The sequence below is a fragment of the Diabrotica undecimpunctata genome, chromosome 7 (genome assembly GCF_040954645.1).
Source record: "Diabrotica undecimpunctata isolate CICGRU chromosome 7, icDiaUnde3, whole genome shotgun sequence".
Lineage (NCBI taxonomy): Eukaryota > Metazoa > Arthropoda > Insecta > Coleoptera > Chrysomelidae > Diabrotica > Diabrotica undecimpunctata.
In genome coordinates, this window is record NC_092809.1 from 25,557,179 (window position 1) to 25,576,284 (window position 19,106).

At 32.8% G+C, this 19,106-nt stretch overlaps 2 protein-coding genes across 2 annotated transcripts in view; one reads left to right on the forward strand and one right to left on the reverse strand.

Moving 5' to 3' along the window:
- LOC140445089 (uncharacterized) overlaps positions 1–19,106 on the forward strand; it is a 96,709-nt gene that overhangs the window by 10,840 nt on the left and 66,763 nt on the right. The gene's annotated exons all lie outside the window — the stretch shown is intronic.
- Positions 8,454–9,110, reverse strand: LOC140446316 (uncharacterized). The gene has a single exon (XM_072538858.1). The coding sequence runs from the start codon at positions 9,108–9,110 to the stop codon at positions 8,454–8,456; it is 657 nt and encodes a 218-aa protein (XP_072394959.1).

Genomic DNA, 19,106 nt, shown 5'->3' on the forward strand with positions numbered 1-19,106 from the left:
TATACATTTTAGAAAAAAATGGTTCAAATAAAATAAATGGTTTTGCATCACATGTAATATTATAGCTAGTTAAAATTGTGACAATTAATGAGTTTATATAACGATTATAATAGCTTTAACGAAAAATCCTTTTTCTCCTTCACGTGCCATACCAGAATTATCCGACCTTGGCGTTCACCATTGCGAAAGCTTCTCGATCTGCTGCCACATGGAATAATTGTCCTTAATTTGATATCTTAGTCCATTTTCGAATGCTTTTTAAACAAGAAACCTGTTTTTTTTTTCGTTCACCTCTACGGCCTTCTATTTTGCCTTTAAGGATTAGTTGTAATATTCTATATCGATTTCCCCCCCTGTTGTATTATGGGTTGTTAAAAGACGTTTATACTTTGAGCAAGTTTTGACGTTAAATATCATATACGAGTAAATATTCTGCTAACATCTGATAAATCATTAAAACTTTATCAACAATTTCACCGTTATTAGTGATGCTTTGAGAGGGTCACTACCAAGTTTTCTTCGCCTTAGTGTTGTGTTCTATGCTTGGGTTTTCCAGTTACCGATTTTCTTAATATCTTACATCACATGAGATTTGGTCTACCCCTTTTCTCGTACCTAAGTACCGGTTGCTTGGTTTTGATTCTTTTTATTATACACTCGCGATCATAAAATCCGAGTCACCTTGAAAATCGCCGTTATTTCATTTTTACCGAGCTTTATCGTAAATAATAATAACACAAATACAAACTAATGCCTGTTTCTGAGAATTGTTGTCGGCTTAGCAGTTTCCTTTGTAACAAAGAATTCCAATAATGCCGATTTCGCGGAAAACTATACACTTCCCAAAATGAACGGTACCTGTAACTGTCGCTTGTTTCAAATGTCTCATTTGTGCTTCGACTTTCTGTTCAAACGCAAGAAACAAACGTTTATTAGTGCCATTATTAGTATTTATTATTGTTTAGTTCATGCCAAAAATGCCTTGATTATTGTTGAAACAGCACTCATTGTTGCGTTTGTGGAAGGCGGTCACACTCAACGGCAAGTGGTAAGAACTGTTGGCGTAAGCCTTTCTACGGTTCAACGAGTGCTTCAACGCTTTCAGAAGACGAGTTTGCTAACCGGACGGCCTGGCTCTGGACGAAGAAGAACGACCACGGTACGAGATGACCGTTTCCTTGTGTTTCAGGCTTTACGAAACCGGACCTCAACTGCGGTTATGCATAGAAATTGCCTACAGGAAGTACGAAATTGTAATGTTAGCGTTGCAACAGTCAGGAGAAGACTTCGTTCTTCTGGACTATCTTCTCGGGTAATGGCTACAGGACCGCCACTTGGCCAGGCGCATCGAGTTGCACGACTAGCTTTTGCTCGACAATACGCGCATTGGGGAATTAATGATTGGAGCAAAGTGTTATTCTCAGATGAATCCCGTTTCTGCCTAACTGGATCCAATGGACGTGTAAGAGTTTGGAGGAGAACTGGTGAACGATTTTCACAAGCTTGCATTGCTCCAAGAATGCCATTTGGTGGAGGCTCGGTCATGGCTTTGGGAGGTGTATCTTCTGACTTCCGCACAGAATTACCCTTCATCGAAAATGGGTCCTTAACTGCACGAAGGTACATTACGGAGATTCTGGAAGAAAATGTTATGCCCACCATGGCAGGGCTTGGAGAAGATGCCGTTTTTATGCAGGAAATGCGCGACCGCACGTTGCCAGGATCAGTATGCAATACTTGGACGAGGTTAAAATTACGAGGTTACCCTGGCCAGCTAGGTCTCCGGACCTGAATCCCATCAAACATCTCTGGGACGATTTAAAAAAACGTATTCAAACCCATAGACTTCCTCCTAACAACGCACAGGAGTTTAAGGATCTGTTAGTGAGAGAGTGGAGTAACAGACCACAACATGTAATCCGGAGAAAAATTGAGAATACGCCCCGTCGTCTGCAAGAGGTTATTAGAGCAAGGGGAGGCAATACACGATATTAGTCATTGAAATTCCATTGATGTTTTACCATGTTCTGTATTTTTCATTTTTTCTTTCATATGTCTGTTTCAACAATTTGGTTTGTTTACTGTTTTTTCAATAAAAACAATAAAAAAACCTTTTTTTTTCTTTCAAAACAAACATTGATGACAAATAAAAAATACATTAGCCTAAAAAAAAGGTTATTACTGCACCAGATGCAAAAATATCCAAGAAACTTAAAATTTTCAAGGTGACCCGGATTTTATGATCGCGAGTGTATTTGATTATAATATCCTGGATACATGTTCTGTCCATGGACGGATTTTGTGGACGGATTTGTTTGGGAGTATTTTTATTGCTCCTGATACATTGTTGTGTTTGACCAGTGAGCCAAGATATAAATAGGTACCCACGCCTTCTAAGTTTTGGTCATTACTAGGAGATCTCCATCAACATGTGTAGCTCTTGAGTGTGTTAATCGGTATAAACTTTATTATATTAACTTATTCATTAAAATCCATAAGGAAAATGAAATTCCTGTAGTTGGCTGTATACCATGAAATAAAACAAAAAAAATTTATTCATTAAAGTTTATGAACCTTTATTAAAGTTCATATTGACCAGCCAATGACGAACAACTTCTGTGTCGTTTCATTTTTTCTTCATTTAGATTCACATTCCGAAAGTCGGTTAAAAAGCTTCGCTTTAAGAATAACGCTGGTTGGTATATTGAATTCAATAAGTTTAACGTAAGGAGGGATAAAATAAATAGAATTTTTAATCATAAGGCTTCAAGAGTGACTGCTCATATAACGAATTCAAAATATAAAACAACAAACCAGCAGTGCCCTTCTATCGTCGGAATGAAAAACACATAAGCGGTGTCATGGAGAGAGTAAAAATGGGGAAGGCAGAAAATCTTAAAAGATCAAATGTAAAAGGTAATAAGAAGCAGTAGTGAATGCCGCAATTATTAGTTAAAGTTGTTTTTCACTCCCTTGCGGGAATACCCGATAAACAGGATAATAAAAATAAAATCTTCATTAACGTTTCAACTTTCAACATTAATGAACTTGTGCATGTATTTTATCACTCGAAAACTAAAAATATATGTTTTTAAACACACTTAACATCGAAAACATCGAAAAACTGATGAGGACTTTCGAGAAAAAATATTTTATGGAGCAATATCACCAATTCATTTAGTACAAAATGAGGTCTGAATGATTTTGATTCGATATTTTGCGTGCTTTTTTGATATATTCTTTGAACGATTCCAGGAAACAAGTAGTAAAGTACGATTCTGAATTGACGATACTACATTATACTAATGGTATGGTGGCAAATGTTCCTCTGTTCTCGAAGAAATTTTGTTGTATTTGACTCATCTCGAATAAACCAGGCAGTTAACCGCTTCGATTACGTGAACGTTTGTTTATCAACATCAACACTTATTTACTTTTTTAACATTTGACACAAGGTTATTGATGCACACGTGAAACTGTATTTGTTGGTTAAGTTAATTTTCTCGTCCCTATCAAGAACGAAATTAGTAAACATATGACAAAACCCAAAAAAATCGCATAAACTCTATTATAAAAATGTTCTGGAGCTATTTTCTTTTGTAGTTAAGTGACATTTTACTTTTGTAGTTAATGTATGATAAGAATTAACCACAATTAATTACACATATGAGATGTTTCACCTTGTAAGTCGGAAGCCTGTTTCAAAAACAAGTTTTGAAATTAAACTATTTTTTCGCTAGAGATTGAGTAATTTAGCACAAAATACCATTTGATGTATTTAGTAATAATAAACTTAGTGTTAATAGACAAGGCGAAAAGCTCGGATTCGTTCGGAAAAATATTCCCATGAGATTTTTTTGAATAATCACTTTCATGAAATACCCCAAAATAAGCTTCAAAAGGTCGCCCAGGCGAAAAGTTTTAAAACAAATTTTAGCAATCAATTTTTTCGGTCCGGGAAAAGTTTTTGGGTCAGTATGAACAAAAGTCTGTAATAAGTTTTCTTTAAAGTTGATCGTTTTGAAGTTATAAATATTTTAAAATCTGAAAAAAACGCAAAATGACGATTTTTATGGCTCAAAAACACAAGTAAAAAATATTATTTTTGAAATTGTTCTGAAGCTATTTTCTTGTGGCATTTTAAAGTAATTACTATTTAAATGGGAATAAGCCGCAATTAAAGGTTAAAGTACGTTTATTGACGTTTCAATTTCCACTTCGAAAATCGTTCTCAAAACACAAACATTAGTAAATTAAACAAATTTTGTTTTTTTGTTACTTAGTGAAAAATTCTTCTAATAATTTAATTTTATCTGACTCATTTATATTGACAATTCAGACATACATTATACATTTTAAAGTAGACGACTTTAAAATTATACTGTCAATATTGTTGAGTTGCGCTCCTGGGACGACTTTACTTATAAGATAGTTCATTCGAGTACATGAAATCATTTTTAACTTGAGAATATCCATCAGAAAAGATCGTAGCATGTAATTCGTCTTTAAAAAGACAAATGCATGCCATGATGACAGTAAAATTCTCCTGTTAGTGATTCCATAGTAAATTATGAGGGAAAAACCAGGAAAAAAACCTCATAATACTATCCCGACATGGTAAGTATTTGGTCGTGCATTTAGTTTACCTTCAATAAACACCAAATTCTGATTTTATATGTTTGTTATTTAAAAAATATAAATGATGTATGCTCCATATGTTACTGACTTACTAATACTGGTATTTTCTTTTTACTAACTTCCTGTTTCAATATGGGTAACCAGATCCTACTACATTCTGTCGAGGAATTTGCGACACAATTGGTCTCATTTAGCATAATTAGAGCCGCTTCTTTGATTTTTCTCTTTTTACCATCTGTTTCTTTTAGGACTATATTTGAATCATTCCATTGAACCCTATGTTCATTATCCCATGCGTGTTTACATATTTGAGATCTATCAAATTCTCAATTTTTAATGTAAGATTGATGTTCACTTATTCTAACATTTAATGGCCTTGATGTTTCACCTAAATAGAACTGATCGCATTCACAAGGTATTTTATAAATGCAATTCTTTGTCCTTTCTTGTTCATTGTTAGGTTTGGTTTTGGACAAAATAGATCTCAACGTGTTTGTTGTTTTGAATGTTGTTGAAATGTTGAATTTATTTCCTATCCTTTTAAGTTTTTCTGATAATCCTTTTATGTATGGTATTGTTATTTTCCTCGTATTATTCCTTGTGTATGCTGTAGGATATCGTTCTAAGTTGTTCTGTTCTATTCGATCGATTGTTGAAAACTCCTTATTTATAAACGATGAAGGATAATCATTTTTTAATAAAACATGTTTTTCCTCCAAGAACAAATTTTCGTTAGAACAAGTAATTTCGACTCTATCGTATAAGGATTTAATGATTCCCATGATTTGAAACTTAAATATCTGTTGGTGTGTGTTGGTTTTCTATACACCTGAGTCTCATATCCAGTATCGTTCTTAGAGATTAAAACTTCAATATGGCGTCATGGATCAGAATTATTGGACACATTCCTAAATGATATAAACGATAAAGAAGAGAATATCATTTACCATGGAAAAGGAATATAATAACACACTACCTTTCCTGGATGTATTAGAATTTTTCACTAAGTAACAAAAAAACAAAATTTGTTTAATTTACTAACGTCTGTATTTTGAAAGCGATTTCCGAAGTGGAAATTAAAACATCAATAAACGTACTTTAACCTTTACTTGTGGCTTATTCCCATTTAAATAGTACATAATTATTATTTTTGAAATCATTAAAAGCGTAGGCGCAAACTTTCGGGACAATGCTTTTTAAATGCATTCACTTTTTCGAATCCTGAGAAAACTAATAAAAATTTTTGAAAAATTTAAACGCAAAATGAAAGATTATATTATTACCGAGGGCCGAAAGTCCCTTAGAATAAACAAAAAGTTTCTTTCATTCTGGATTTTATTTTAAAACATTGTTTTTTAATTGTTAATGCAAACCAGCAAAATTTGTGCTATAGATCTTGTTTCTCTCTCTTATACATGCCGCAACCCGAGCGCCCGTCCTGCCATAAGCACTTTAGTAACAATTAAAAAACATATTTTAAAATGAAATAAGGCCAAAATACTTATCGGGAAATGATAGAACAAGGCTTGAACTTAAAGTTAGGTCCTTGGTGAATTCAAAAATAATAGTTTTTTTCTTGTTTTTTTGAGCCTTGAAAATCGTAATTTTGCGTTTTTTTTTTCAGTTTTAGATTGCTTAGAACTCGAAAACGATCATGTTAACAGAAAAATTACAAGAGACCTATTTTGTTCAGAACGATCCAAATAATTCAAAAAAATTTGTCCGGCCGAAAAAATTGATTGTTGAAAAAAAATTGTTTAAAAAATTTTGAACAACTTTTCTCCTGAGCAACCTTTTGAACCTTATTTTGGGGTATCTAATGAAAATGATTAAGCAAAAAATCTCATGGGAATATTTTTCCGAACGAACCCAAGCTTTTCACCTTGTCTATAAACCAAATACTTAGTGTATCGGGATACTAATGAGGTTCTTTTTATTTTTCATAATTGTTTACAATTAAATTGTTGGCAAACACATGTTACTATTATAATTTGATAATATGATATAATGCGTGATGTTATTAACGATTAATAGTATTTATTCTACCAAATACTAGCAATATTTGTCCGACCGGTATTTCCAAGGTTTCGTGTAATCAATGCACCTCAAAAATAATGACAATATCATTTTAGCAATTCTATTTTGTCATATTGTCGTGAGGCAGATAGATTAAATTAAGAAAACATTCATTTCCAACGTAACATATACAAAATAGATTCTTTAATTTTTCAAAAATTTGTATTTTGAAAACAGCGTACGAGCTGGAAGGCGAAACCTCAAATAAAGCATGTAGTTCTAATTTTATAATTGTGGTTATTCTGCATTATAAAAAATACAGTATTGACAAGAATTCTCCATGTTTATTTTAAACCTGTGATATTCAATGAAAATAGCTCTACAGTATTGCAGTGTCACTCTTATCATTTCGCGTTCCGTTACAAAAATGAAACTACCTATTATAAATTAGATAACAAATATTAGCTAATTAACTATTATTTTTTGGTTTACAATTTGATTTTCTGTTTATATTATTTTGGATTAGCTCTTTTGAATTCGTTCCGTTATAGTTCAGAGAAATAAGTTTTTCAGGCAGAGTTGCCAGATTGGGGTATTTTCTCCCCATTTTTGGGGTAATTTAAAAGGGTCTGGGGGAATTTTTATAAGCTGAAATGGATGGGGGATTTTTTGTACAAAAAATGTACCTATCTAAATATTTTACAAAAATATAGGCCTTTAGTTTTGAAATACAGATCATTTTGTCCTACAGACCACCGTCGTGTGGTCATGTACGTTTTACAAATATGTATTTCCATATATCGGCTGTAGATTAAAGTCACATTGGATGCAGACTCATTTTTTTAATATGAAAAATTATTCTAATTTATTGTTTTAGTATAAATAGTATAAAAAATTATAGTACAGTCTGTTCCAGTCTAGAGTCTTTTCAAATTTATAAAAATTGTAATTATGCGACAAAATTTTAAGTTTGGGGGATTTGAGCTTAAATTTGGGGGAATTTCAGTTTCTAAGTGGGGGATTTAGAAAATCGCATCGGGACATCTGAATAGCGTATTTGACGAGTGTTTCCCATAATGTATATTAGTAAGCAAAACCTATGCTTTTTATTTAGAAATTTCGACGTGGTTGTTTTAATTATTAACAATTTAGTGCAAAAAATTGTGATTTTTTCGTATTTTCCCCTAACATCAAAAAGATTTCTATTGATACTTAAATATAAACAAAAATGTTTATGTTTAAGTATCAAAAGAAAGATAGAAATCTGTCGAGAAATAGAAAAATCTTCAAAATAGCGTGTTATAAATTTTTTTATATTAATTTGTTGCCACAAAAACAGCAAAATAAGGGAACATTTTTAATTGTTTATAACTTTTGTAAAAATTTACTTATATGTTTGTGATTGCTCTTGAAGCGAGTACTTGTGCTTAACAATTTCCCACAATTTCAGCTCGATCCATCAATTAGTTTAAAAGTTATTTTAACAAGTTAACTGCCGTGCCGGGCCCATGGGACCGGCACCACAATGTTTTAGCACGCCACATCGGTCCGATGGGACCGGCACTACAATCCTATTTTTAATGCAGCTTACCAGGCTGCCGGCATAACTAACTGTGTATAAAACGTATGTAATGGCCCGGCACAGCCTGTGCAAACATTATGCACGGGATATTTTCAATGGTAAACATTTTTTTTTTATAAAAATGATATAAAAATTAAGCTTAAAATTTATTTTTATTTTGAAATATGTTTACAAAAACATTACATTTTATATTTCATGTATCTATGTAATTTATGTATCATGTATCTAATTTATTAAAACATTGTAAACACAAGAATGGTGTTCCTTCACACTCTTTACACTGTGTAGTAACTTTTTTAGTCTTATTCTTTGCTACTATACGACCTTCATTTTTCATATTTGCTTCATAACACGATTTGCAGTATCTTCGTATTTTATGCTTATGTCCCTGGATCTCACTTAACTCGTGGCATTTTCTTTTCGGAGTGACCATAGTGATGGGATTTGCTGAACTGCTACAACAGAGAAACTTTACAATTTCTTTGCGAAATTCAACCCCACCTATTTTGTTACCATTAACCTGCACATACAAAATGTATCCATTCACTACTGAAGTATTTAGTAATAGCTCAATTGCTATTTTTCTGTACCACTTAACAGTTTTACGTAGTGGACTGAAGTATGCTGTCATAACATCTGATAAATCAACTCCAGCTTTGCCTGTATTGTAAGCTAAAACCATTTTTGGTTTTACTACAGAAGTTCCTTGTTTTCTTTGTACACTTTCAGTTTCAATCGAATGGCAAGTAGACAGCATCAACACATTACGTTTATCCCTCCAATTTAGAAAAGTTTTACCGTCTACTACCTGCGAAGATGGACCGGCATGGCGTGAAGTGACTTTCAAACTCTTTTTACGCCGCGTCGGGCCCATCGGACCGGCAGTCAAATATTGACATTTTTTTCGTTATTAATTACTTTTGAAAAAAATTACAACAATGACGTTAAATATTTAACAGTAATAATTGTCAAAGTTCGGTTGGCCTATAGGACTAATTTAAAAATATAGCTTGGCAGTTAACTTGTTAAACTAAGTAATTAGTTAGTTAAAGATATTTTATTGTCAAAATTTAAATGCTTAAATTTTTACGACAGTTCTCGTGTTAAAATAATTACATATAAATATAATAATTATTTTTTAAACACCTTATTTAGTTTATATTAATAATTAAATTTACTATCAATTGATATTTATTTATATTTTATTATTAATTTAATATCTCGAGTATCTAGAAGTAAACAACGTATGCTTTGTTAATACGTTAGCAGATGGCGTTAGGAGCAAACATAATAATTTATTGAAATATTTTAATATAGTATAATTCGTTTAAAATTTAAATAATAAAGTTACTTTATTTAATTTTAAAAATATTATTTACATTTAAATATACAGAAAATATTCAAAAACAGTTTAAAAAAAAACAAAATTATGAGTAACTGGGCTTTTTTCATTGTTCAGTATAAATGTTTCATTTTTATGAATGATTGTAGTGATACACAATCCCACAATTTCCAAGCGATATAGTGTCCCATTCGCATTTCTTTGAACTTCACTATAACCTGTATAATTTTAAATGATAAAAGTGTCTATAGTCCATAATATCTAAGCTATAGAGTATTGGTCAAAACTCATAATCCGCTTAGGTGCTGTTTACTGTGCCACTAGTTTCGTAGTCATTAATTTGCATCCTTCATCTAAATCAATGGACATCAGTACTAGATGGTGTTGTTAACTAGACCTTAACTTAACTGGTATATTAATGCTGTTTTTTTGACAGAAGAACAATTAAATGCAATTGGAATAAACTGTTGGTGTTTAAAGTTATTGGGCCAAAGAATTAAATGTCGTTGCTAAGAGTATCTAGTAGTAAAATTCTTGAAAACATTTTTTTAAAAAGTAATATTTAAAATAAACATATAAAATATAACAGTTACAGAAAAACACAGACAAACAATAAAAATAATTCACACTCATCAGAATCAGAACTCAAAATCCTTTTTCAACTGTGCTGTATTTTTGTTTCATGCTAAATTATCATTTTCGTTTTGTTTCATCATTTTCTATCTTTTTCACTTTTATATATCATAATCATTCTCTTTGCCTTTACCTCTATGCGGAGTTGCCTTCCCTGAATACATTTCTCCATAAGTTTCTATCTTGGATCATATCAATATTAATACCCTTTACCGGCATGTCATGCTTAAGCGTTTCTCCCTAGGTCTTCTTTGGTCTTCCTCTCCTACTACTTCCAGGAACCCGCAGATCAGCAATTTTTCTTAACCTTCAAACCATATTAACCTATGTTCTCTTATCTGGGCAACAATAATTGGTGTCACCCCTAGACTTCCCCTAATATACTCATTCCTAATTGTATCCTGTTTTGTCACTCCACTCATCCATCTAAACCCTATTCATTCTACAAATTCCTAATCATCAATAGAACCACGTGTAAGCCAAACAGGGTCGTACTGATGTACGACCTATGTATCATATGATTTTTAAAAATATTTACTTTTGAAACTGTTAGTGTAAGAATTTCTTGAAATTTAATCATTATATCACAATTAAACTAAACTCTAAAAAATAACACGACCAGTAAATAACTTAACAATAACTATAACATAAATATAACACAATATATTAACTTAAAAATCAACACGATACAATTAGAATTTAAAATGATCACAAGTTGGGATCTGTAACATGAGAATCTGTCTCGCTTACGGTAATAAATTATATTTTATAGCCTCTTGACGAATGAGACGGCGAATATCAACACGTGCTCATGTTTACTGATGGGAATTTGGTAAACGAATAAACTTTAAGTATTCTCATTTCCTCCACATGCATTCGTTATTCCTCTTTCTTTTTAACTGCCCAACATTCAGTTCCGTACATCATAGTTGGTCATATGGCTGTTTTATAGAATTTTCTTTTCAGGTTCATGGTAATTTTTCTGTCACTCAACACACCACTCACTTCCTTCCACTTCATCCATCCAACCCTAATTCTACTGCATGCATCTCCAATCTATTCACACATTAATTTGTAACACCGATCCTAGGTACTTAAAACCATTACTTTTCACAATCATTTCACCATCCAAATATATCATTCTATTTGTACAACTCCATCTTTAAATGAACATTCCAAGTACTCTGTTTTTGTCCTACTAAGTTTTAAACCTTTTTCCTCGAGAGCTTGTCTCCACTGTTCCAGTTTTTGTTCCAAGTCGCTTTTACTATTTCCTACAAACACTACATCATCAGCATACATTAAGCAACACAACATTACTCTGTAGTCTCTCGTACACCTGTCCTTACACTAGGTATTACTTCCTTATACATGTCTCTCATAATCTTTACATATTTACTGGGGACTCCTTTCTTATTGAGTATCCACCACATAATCTCCCGAGGAACTCTATCATATGCTTTCTCAAGATCAATGAATACCATATGAACGTTTGTTTCTTTATTCCTGTATTTTTCCATCAACTTTTTCACGTGTCTGTACATTGTTGTACATCTCTCTTGTTTTGTAGACAGGTGCTAATACACTGCTTTCCACATTTTCCCAGGAATATCACCTGCTCCAACTGCTTGTCCTTTCTTTATTTTTTGAATTGCTTAAGTCACTTCTTCGTTTGTTATTTTGGTCACCATTGCTGTTACTGTATCTGTTAACTCAACTGGTTGTCTGTCAAATTCTTCATTTAATAACCTGTCACAGTACATTTTCCATCTCTTTTTGACATCCTTTCTTGAATTAGTGTTTTACTATTATCATCGCGGATACTTCTAATCTGATTAAAATCATTTGCTTTCTTTGCTCTATGTTTGGCTATTTTATAAATCTTGGCTTCTCCTTCCCTGTTATCAGCTTGATCGTATAAATTCTTATACGCTTCTGCTTCAACTTTTGTTACTGCCAGTTTTGTTTCCTTTTTGGCGACCGTATAGTTTTGAAGATCGGTGTCCGACCTATTTCCTGGCCACTGTTTATATAATCTTCTTTTCTCTCTTATTTTTTTCTTGAATTCTGGTAGACCACCACTAGGTCTTCTTATTCTCAAACTTCTTTCCTGACGTTTTCCAAGTATTTCAGTAGCAGCATCTTTAATGATACTGGCCGTCATCCTTCAAATTGTATTAGGACACATTTTTCTACTATTTTTGCCATGAATAGACCTTCTTTCTCATCTTTTAACATCCACAACTTGATTTTATGTGGTCTTCTCCGATATTTTGGTTTGGTTTCGCTTTTTACCTCGATGTCTATAACAAGCAACTTATGTTGTTGGCTTACTGTGTTACTAACTATTACCTTGCAATCCGTACATTCACGTATATTTTCTTTTCTTGTCATGAAATAATCTATTTGGGATTGATTTTGTCCACTTTTGTATGTAAGTCGAGTTTCTCTCTTAACACAAAGAATGTGTTAACAATGGCCATATCTAATGCTGTTGCTAATTCAAGCATGTCATCTCCATCTTAATTTCTAGTTCCAAATCCTAGTCCTCCATGTATTGATTCATATCTTGTTTTGGATTGGCCCACATGTGCATTAAAATCACCTCCTATTATAACTTTCTCCTCTGATGGAATATCACTCCATATGTCTCCTAATTGATCATAGAAATCTTTTCGTTCATTCTCACCCAGCCCTGTTTGAGGGGCATACACACAGACAACATTCAATTCTTCTTTATCAAGTACAAATATCACTGACATTATTCTGTTACTCGTTCTTACAAGTTCTACTACGTTATCTTTCATTTCACTATCAGCAATTATACCAACTCCATTTCTAGTGTTACTTTTCCCTACATACTAGAACTTGTATCCTTCACCTAGTTCTTTCGCCCTTTGTCCTTTCCACCTAGTCTGTTGAATACAAGCAATTTGTACCTCCATCCTACGCCTTTCAGGCATCTACTAACTCCACTCTCTTACCTGTAAGACTTCCAAGATTCCAAGACCCTCTCCTAATTTTTCTAACCTTTAATGGTGTTCCCCTGGATATGGAGATAGTCCTCACCCGGAAATCCGAACGGAAGCTCATTTTGCTTCCGGAATATGTTACCTCAGATGCCATCATTTCAGTATAATGTTGCATCATATCCTGCACGATTTAACCAATACACCACGAATGCAATCAAAGTGCAGTATTACCCCACACCTGCTTGCATTTGTCTGTAAAGGCCAGGATCCCTACTGTAAGGACTGCCCTATGAGCCAATGTATTGTTGCCCGTATCCCGCCGCAAGGAGACACCAACTTCCATTATTACAGTTTCCATTTTAAGTGAATCCGTTAAAACATATTAAGATATTAGTATACAGTATTAAGAAAAATTGGTCTAACTCAATCACTCCCCAGCAGTGGGTTTTCGTTTGTGCATCTACATTATACACTATATTATAATAGTAAAATATCAAATCCAACGAACACAAACACAAAACACTGCCACGTATAATCCACACTGCATTCACAACTACAGTCAAAGCAGAATTATTGGGAAGATAAAAAAATCCACTAAAAACCCTTTGCTGGACACCTTTAGTCACCCTAAATTATAATAAACACAAAAATTCAATAATTGAAGATGTGATACAGATCTGAAGGCAACTCAGGATGAAGTAAGGAAAAGAATCAAAGTATACACAAAGAAATGGAGGGTTGGGATAAAGGACGGAATCAATCAAATATACTTGAAACAAAAAGACACCATTCATGAAACTTTTCTTGCAAGAACACTGACCACAACGCATTTGATGCTGTGTTTTTTGTTACTACTCTACTCATTTAATTTAAATGGGACTCCCTGTATATTTTTGTTTTAAAAAACTTCTTATTTTTGATTCTTACATACCACATTTGGTAGAAAAAATTTGTTAGAACGAGAAACACTACAGTTAAAAAATAGGTACATTTATTTCCCAAGACCAATGAGAATACTAATTTAAAAAAATCACTTCAAATGTTCAAAATGCTCACCGTTCACGTCCTGACAATGTGCAAGCCTATTATTAAATTCGTGAGTCACTCTTTCCAAGACATTTCCGGTTCACATTCATCAATAATTCTTTGTTTCAAATCCTGGAAACATGTTGATGCCTAACGTAAACACGTGATTTTAGATAACCCCAAAGAAAAAATCTAACGAATTAAGATCCGGAGAACGAGCAGGCCACTCTATGAGTCCTCTACGTCCAATCCCTCGATTTGAAAAATTCGCATTAAAAATTCTAACTCATCGATAATAGTGGGGAAGCGCTCCATCTTGTTGAGGCCAAAAATTTTGTGGTAACTGGTCATTCTGGTGAAGTGCAGGAATAATTTGGTTATTTAGTAAATCCAAATACATGTCACCAATCAAGTTTCCATCTATGAAAAATGGGTGTATAAGCCCAACTTCCAACCAAACATTCAGCTCTTTTGGACGCTGTTCTAAAACGATCATTATTAATACATATTTCAATACTTACTAAAATTAGTTTGTCAACAGTTATTTACTAGATAGTACTCGTTTATTTCTATATCTCTCTATTTCTACTCGTTTTAAAAAATAAAACGTTTCTACTCTTATTATGACTAGTAAATAAATTAATAGGCTTACATATTGTGAGGATGTGATCTTTTGCTAAAATTTGAAGGGTTTTTTTTTTAAATTATCATCTCATTGGTCTTGGGAAATAAATGTACCTATTCTTTAACTTTAAAGTGATTTGTTTTTCATTTTAACTTTCTTCTACTAAACTTGGCATATCTGAATTAGAAATAACAATGTGTTTTACATCTGCAAAAATATACAGGACGTCCCATTTAAGTTAAATAGCTTGAGTGTATTTCCAGTGAAACCAGAAGTAGAATGGTAACAAAAAATATGGTATTATATGCGTTATGTGTCATTATAATTGCATGCAAAGTTTAATGAATGAGTCTTTTTCGTTTCAAAGATATTTACTTGGTTACAAAATTGTATCCCAACACTGTATACAACCACTAATAGAATACAGAGAAAACCACTGACCTCAAATCTTCCCGACACAATAATTTATGTAATTCGATTTATAGAAAACGGCGTATTACGCTTATATGTACAAAAATATAAATCGGTTCACAATTTGTTGATAGCTCAAAAAGATAGCTGAAAGATTACATTATTACTCAGGGCAAAAAGTCACTGAAAACTTCTACAATGTTTATTTTAATATGTTATGTAACAGGGGTGAAAATAAAAGAGAAAATATAGTATAATTTTTAATTGAAAATATTGCATGCAAAAGAAACTTTTTGTTTATTCTAAAAAATATTTGCCTTTAAATTTTTCAAAAATGCTGTTTAGTTTTCTCAGGATTTGAAAAAAATGGATACATTTAAAACACATTGAACATTTTGACAGGCGACATTTTGCGCCTTTCCCCTTTAATACCTTACGATTACAACTATTATTACTTACCTTATATAATTACGATTAGAAAACTATTCAAATTCAAAATAAATAGGATCAACTTCGAAATCCGAGTCATCTTGAGGGTTAATAATTAGCGGTTGTGTCTCTACGGTCGCATCAATTATGTTATCAAGATCCCACATTTTTTGTTCTTCTTCTATTACATGCCTTACTGCATCTTTCCAGTTTTGATCTGTAATATGTTGTAAAGACTCGTATAACAATTCACGTACAGCTTGTATTTTATATAACGTATTTTTTCTAGCCACATAACTTTTCATTTGTGCCCAAATGAGTTCAATTGGATTTATTTCGCAGTGGTAGGGTGGAAGTCTAAGGACTGTAATGTTTCGCCTTTCCGCCATTTTGTCAACTACGTATTCCTTGAACTTAGATTTGTGTTGCCGGGCAATTTTTAGAAGTTCTGCTTTTACCATTCCATCTTCGTAAGGCAGATACTTATTCCGCAGCCAGTCAAGAATATCCTGTTTCTTCCACGCAGTCGTTGGAAGTCTTTCTACTAGTCGTGAATGATAAGGTGCATTATCTAATACTATAATTGAATTTGGTGGTATGTGTTCAATCATCTGCTCAAAATATTCTTCGAAAACATCAGCTGTCATCTCCTCGTGATAGTCTTTTGTGCTTTTGGACTGAAATTCCAACAAACCATGCTTAACAAATCCTTTTTCACTGCCAATGTGAGAAATTATTAATCTACTGCCTTTACCAGAAGGTGGGGAGATACCAGTAGACCAACCTTCCATAAAGGCTTGCCTGGAGCTTAATATATTTTTATCTGACCAAATTTTTTTTAGAGTATGACCTGAGTTTACTCACGTTTCATCCTGGTAGAAGATGGGCCTTCCTTCAGCCCGGAATTTTCGTATGGATCTTAGATAATTTCTTCTCCAACATATTATCTCCTCCCGGTCAATCAAAAGTGATTTTCGGTCTGATTTCTCCCACCGGAAATTTAATTCTTTTAAAACTTGCCACAATTTAGTTCGTCCGATATGAGGCAAATCCGGGTCGTCTCTAACTTCTTGTAAAATTTTGTTTAGGTTTGGTATTTCTTTTTTGAAAAAAAAATCCATGAATTTTCCTTCGAATACCATTTTTAGCAAATTCATCAATTTCAATAGGCTTTTTCCCTCTCTTTAAGTGTTCGTTTGTGTTTGGGTTAGCTATACCGTGTTTTTTTCTTTCTGATAGGAACCTATATATAGTTGACTCTCCTACGCCAGTCATGTTGGCACAACTTTCGACTATGTTGCGAACAGTGTTTGTGGGATTCTGAGAAACCAGAGCATCGTGAACATTCAGGACAATAGTCTTCTCTCTTGGTGAATAGACATACTTACTGACTGTACGCAACAGTACCGGTGTAAAACTTAATGATGTTGATGATGAAGACATCACAAACAATCCAACAAAACGAGCACGAGCGAAAGGTACGTATATGTTCGTAGGTATATGGAATAAAAAATCACTCACGCACTGCATATAATTCTCAAAAGAAATATTCGAGACGCTAATTACTGCCGTAGACGCGGACACACCGACGAGCCGTAAATTACATGCGATCAAAAACGTACTAAACAAAAAAATTGTTTTCGTTCGTAATAACTTCACCCTGTTAAGTTAAGTTTCGAATATAAACTGAACAAACGAGGCACGTGGCCAAAGCATACCCATTATATTATTAAAAATCTGGGGAATTCCATCCTAATTATCTTGCAACGAATAGTACCTTCGGATATGAATTCCAGGTTTTCTAGTAAAGTGAATAAACGCGAAGATTAGTATTGAAATATCCAAAGAGATAAGGTATTCTTATTTACAAAATTGTTAATGGTTAAATTCTTATTTTTATTAATATAATAAAATTACGTAACATTAGCAGGGAAAGTTTTAATTGTTTTTTTGCTACATATATTAGTATTAAAATATTATTAATAATAACAGTATTAAAAAATATTATATTATTATTTAATGAATAAACACCTCAGGAACGCCTATGGTTTACGACCGTTTTATGAGTTTGAGGCACATTTTGTGCTATCAACAATTTATGAACGGAGAATAGCAATAAAGCCATATTTCGAAATTATCAATCCAAGACTTCCTTTTTTTATAAACGTGTGATGCCTAGCTAATTAAACGATTTATTATGAGTTTCATAAAATATTGTAATATTTCAGATACATAAATAAACATGTATGGTTATTTTATAAATTATTTATTAAATAACGACAACATATGCAAATTGCTGCTTTTACAATCTTGTTTTTATAACGGAAAATGGAATCAGGTCTTAACCGTAACCGTTTTAATTGCTAGAAAATTAAGACAAATTCATGCTCATCTCCAAACAAGACAGGTATTTTATTTTTAGCATCTTCGTACCCTTAATATCGGTAACTAAATCCTACTCAACACAAGCATTTGCAAGAGTTCTCTTTGTTTAAAAATCAATGCAGGCTCCTTAATTTTACCTTTTTTTACTGTCAAGAGTTAGTCACTTCTCCAGTTCAAGGTAGATTTACAATCCTGTGTGGTATAAATGTGAAACTTGAGAATGTTCTGTATATTATTCCGATATGAATATGTAGGAATTTACAATCCTGTTTAGAATATATTTCTGTTATAAAATTAATATATTTTCCTATTCTTGCTTTAGCCATACTATTACTACTACTACATATTACTAATACTATTAAAAGCAAAGGCATTTATTTTGTTATTAAAAAAATTTGTTGAAAAAATTATTTTAATATTTCGTGCTGTTACCTTTGACTGCAATTACAGTTTCTAATTTTGCCTCTAACTTTTCTTTGCCAAAAAGTTCTCCAATGTCGTACTGAGAGAAAGCGCAGATATTATGACGTAACCATTACCGGATTTCTTCGCTGTAGTAAGCCTTGAGGGCTCACATAAAAGTTTTGTCCAGCGGTTAAAGCTTCTATGTTGAATGTGAAGGTAATAAAATTATAATTACGTTATTGTCCCTTGGCAGATTGATCACATCTAAATTGCGAGTATCGCTGTAGTGCTCATCCAGTATAAGAAGTACAGGAAACTCTTTAGAAGGTTTAACGATATCTATAAAGTGTTTAAACCACTGTGTAAATAAATTAGACTGCACCCAACCACTAAGATGCACGGCTGATATTGATTCAGTGTATTTTTGTGACGCGCCAAGAACAAATCTAACCAACTGCTACCAGCTTTTTTTTAACTGCATAAAGGGATGATTTAAAATATTTGATTCAGCCAGATTAAATACCATTCGTCATCAGAACGCGTTAAACGCTTGGAATTTTGCTTCCATTTTAAGGATATAGTCTACCAAAGATTTTTTAAATCTGTGTATACAATTCAGCAGAAATTTGATATTTTAAAGCG

Excerpts from the sequence above, each read along its gene's own strand:
- LOC140446316 (XM_072538858.1), bottom strand. The coding sequence starts at position 9,110 with ATGGGCCCGACGCGGCGTAAAAAGAGTTTGAAAGTCACTTCACGCCAT.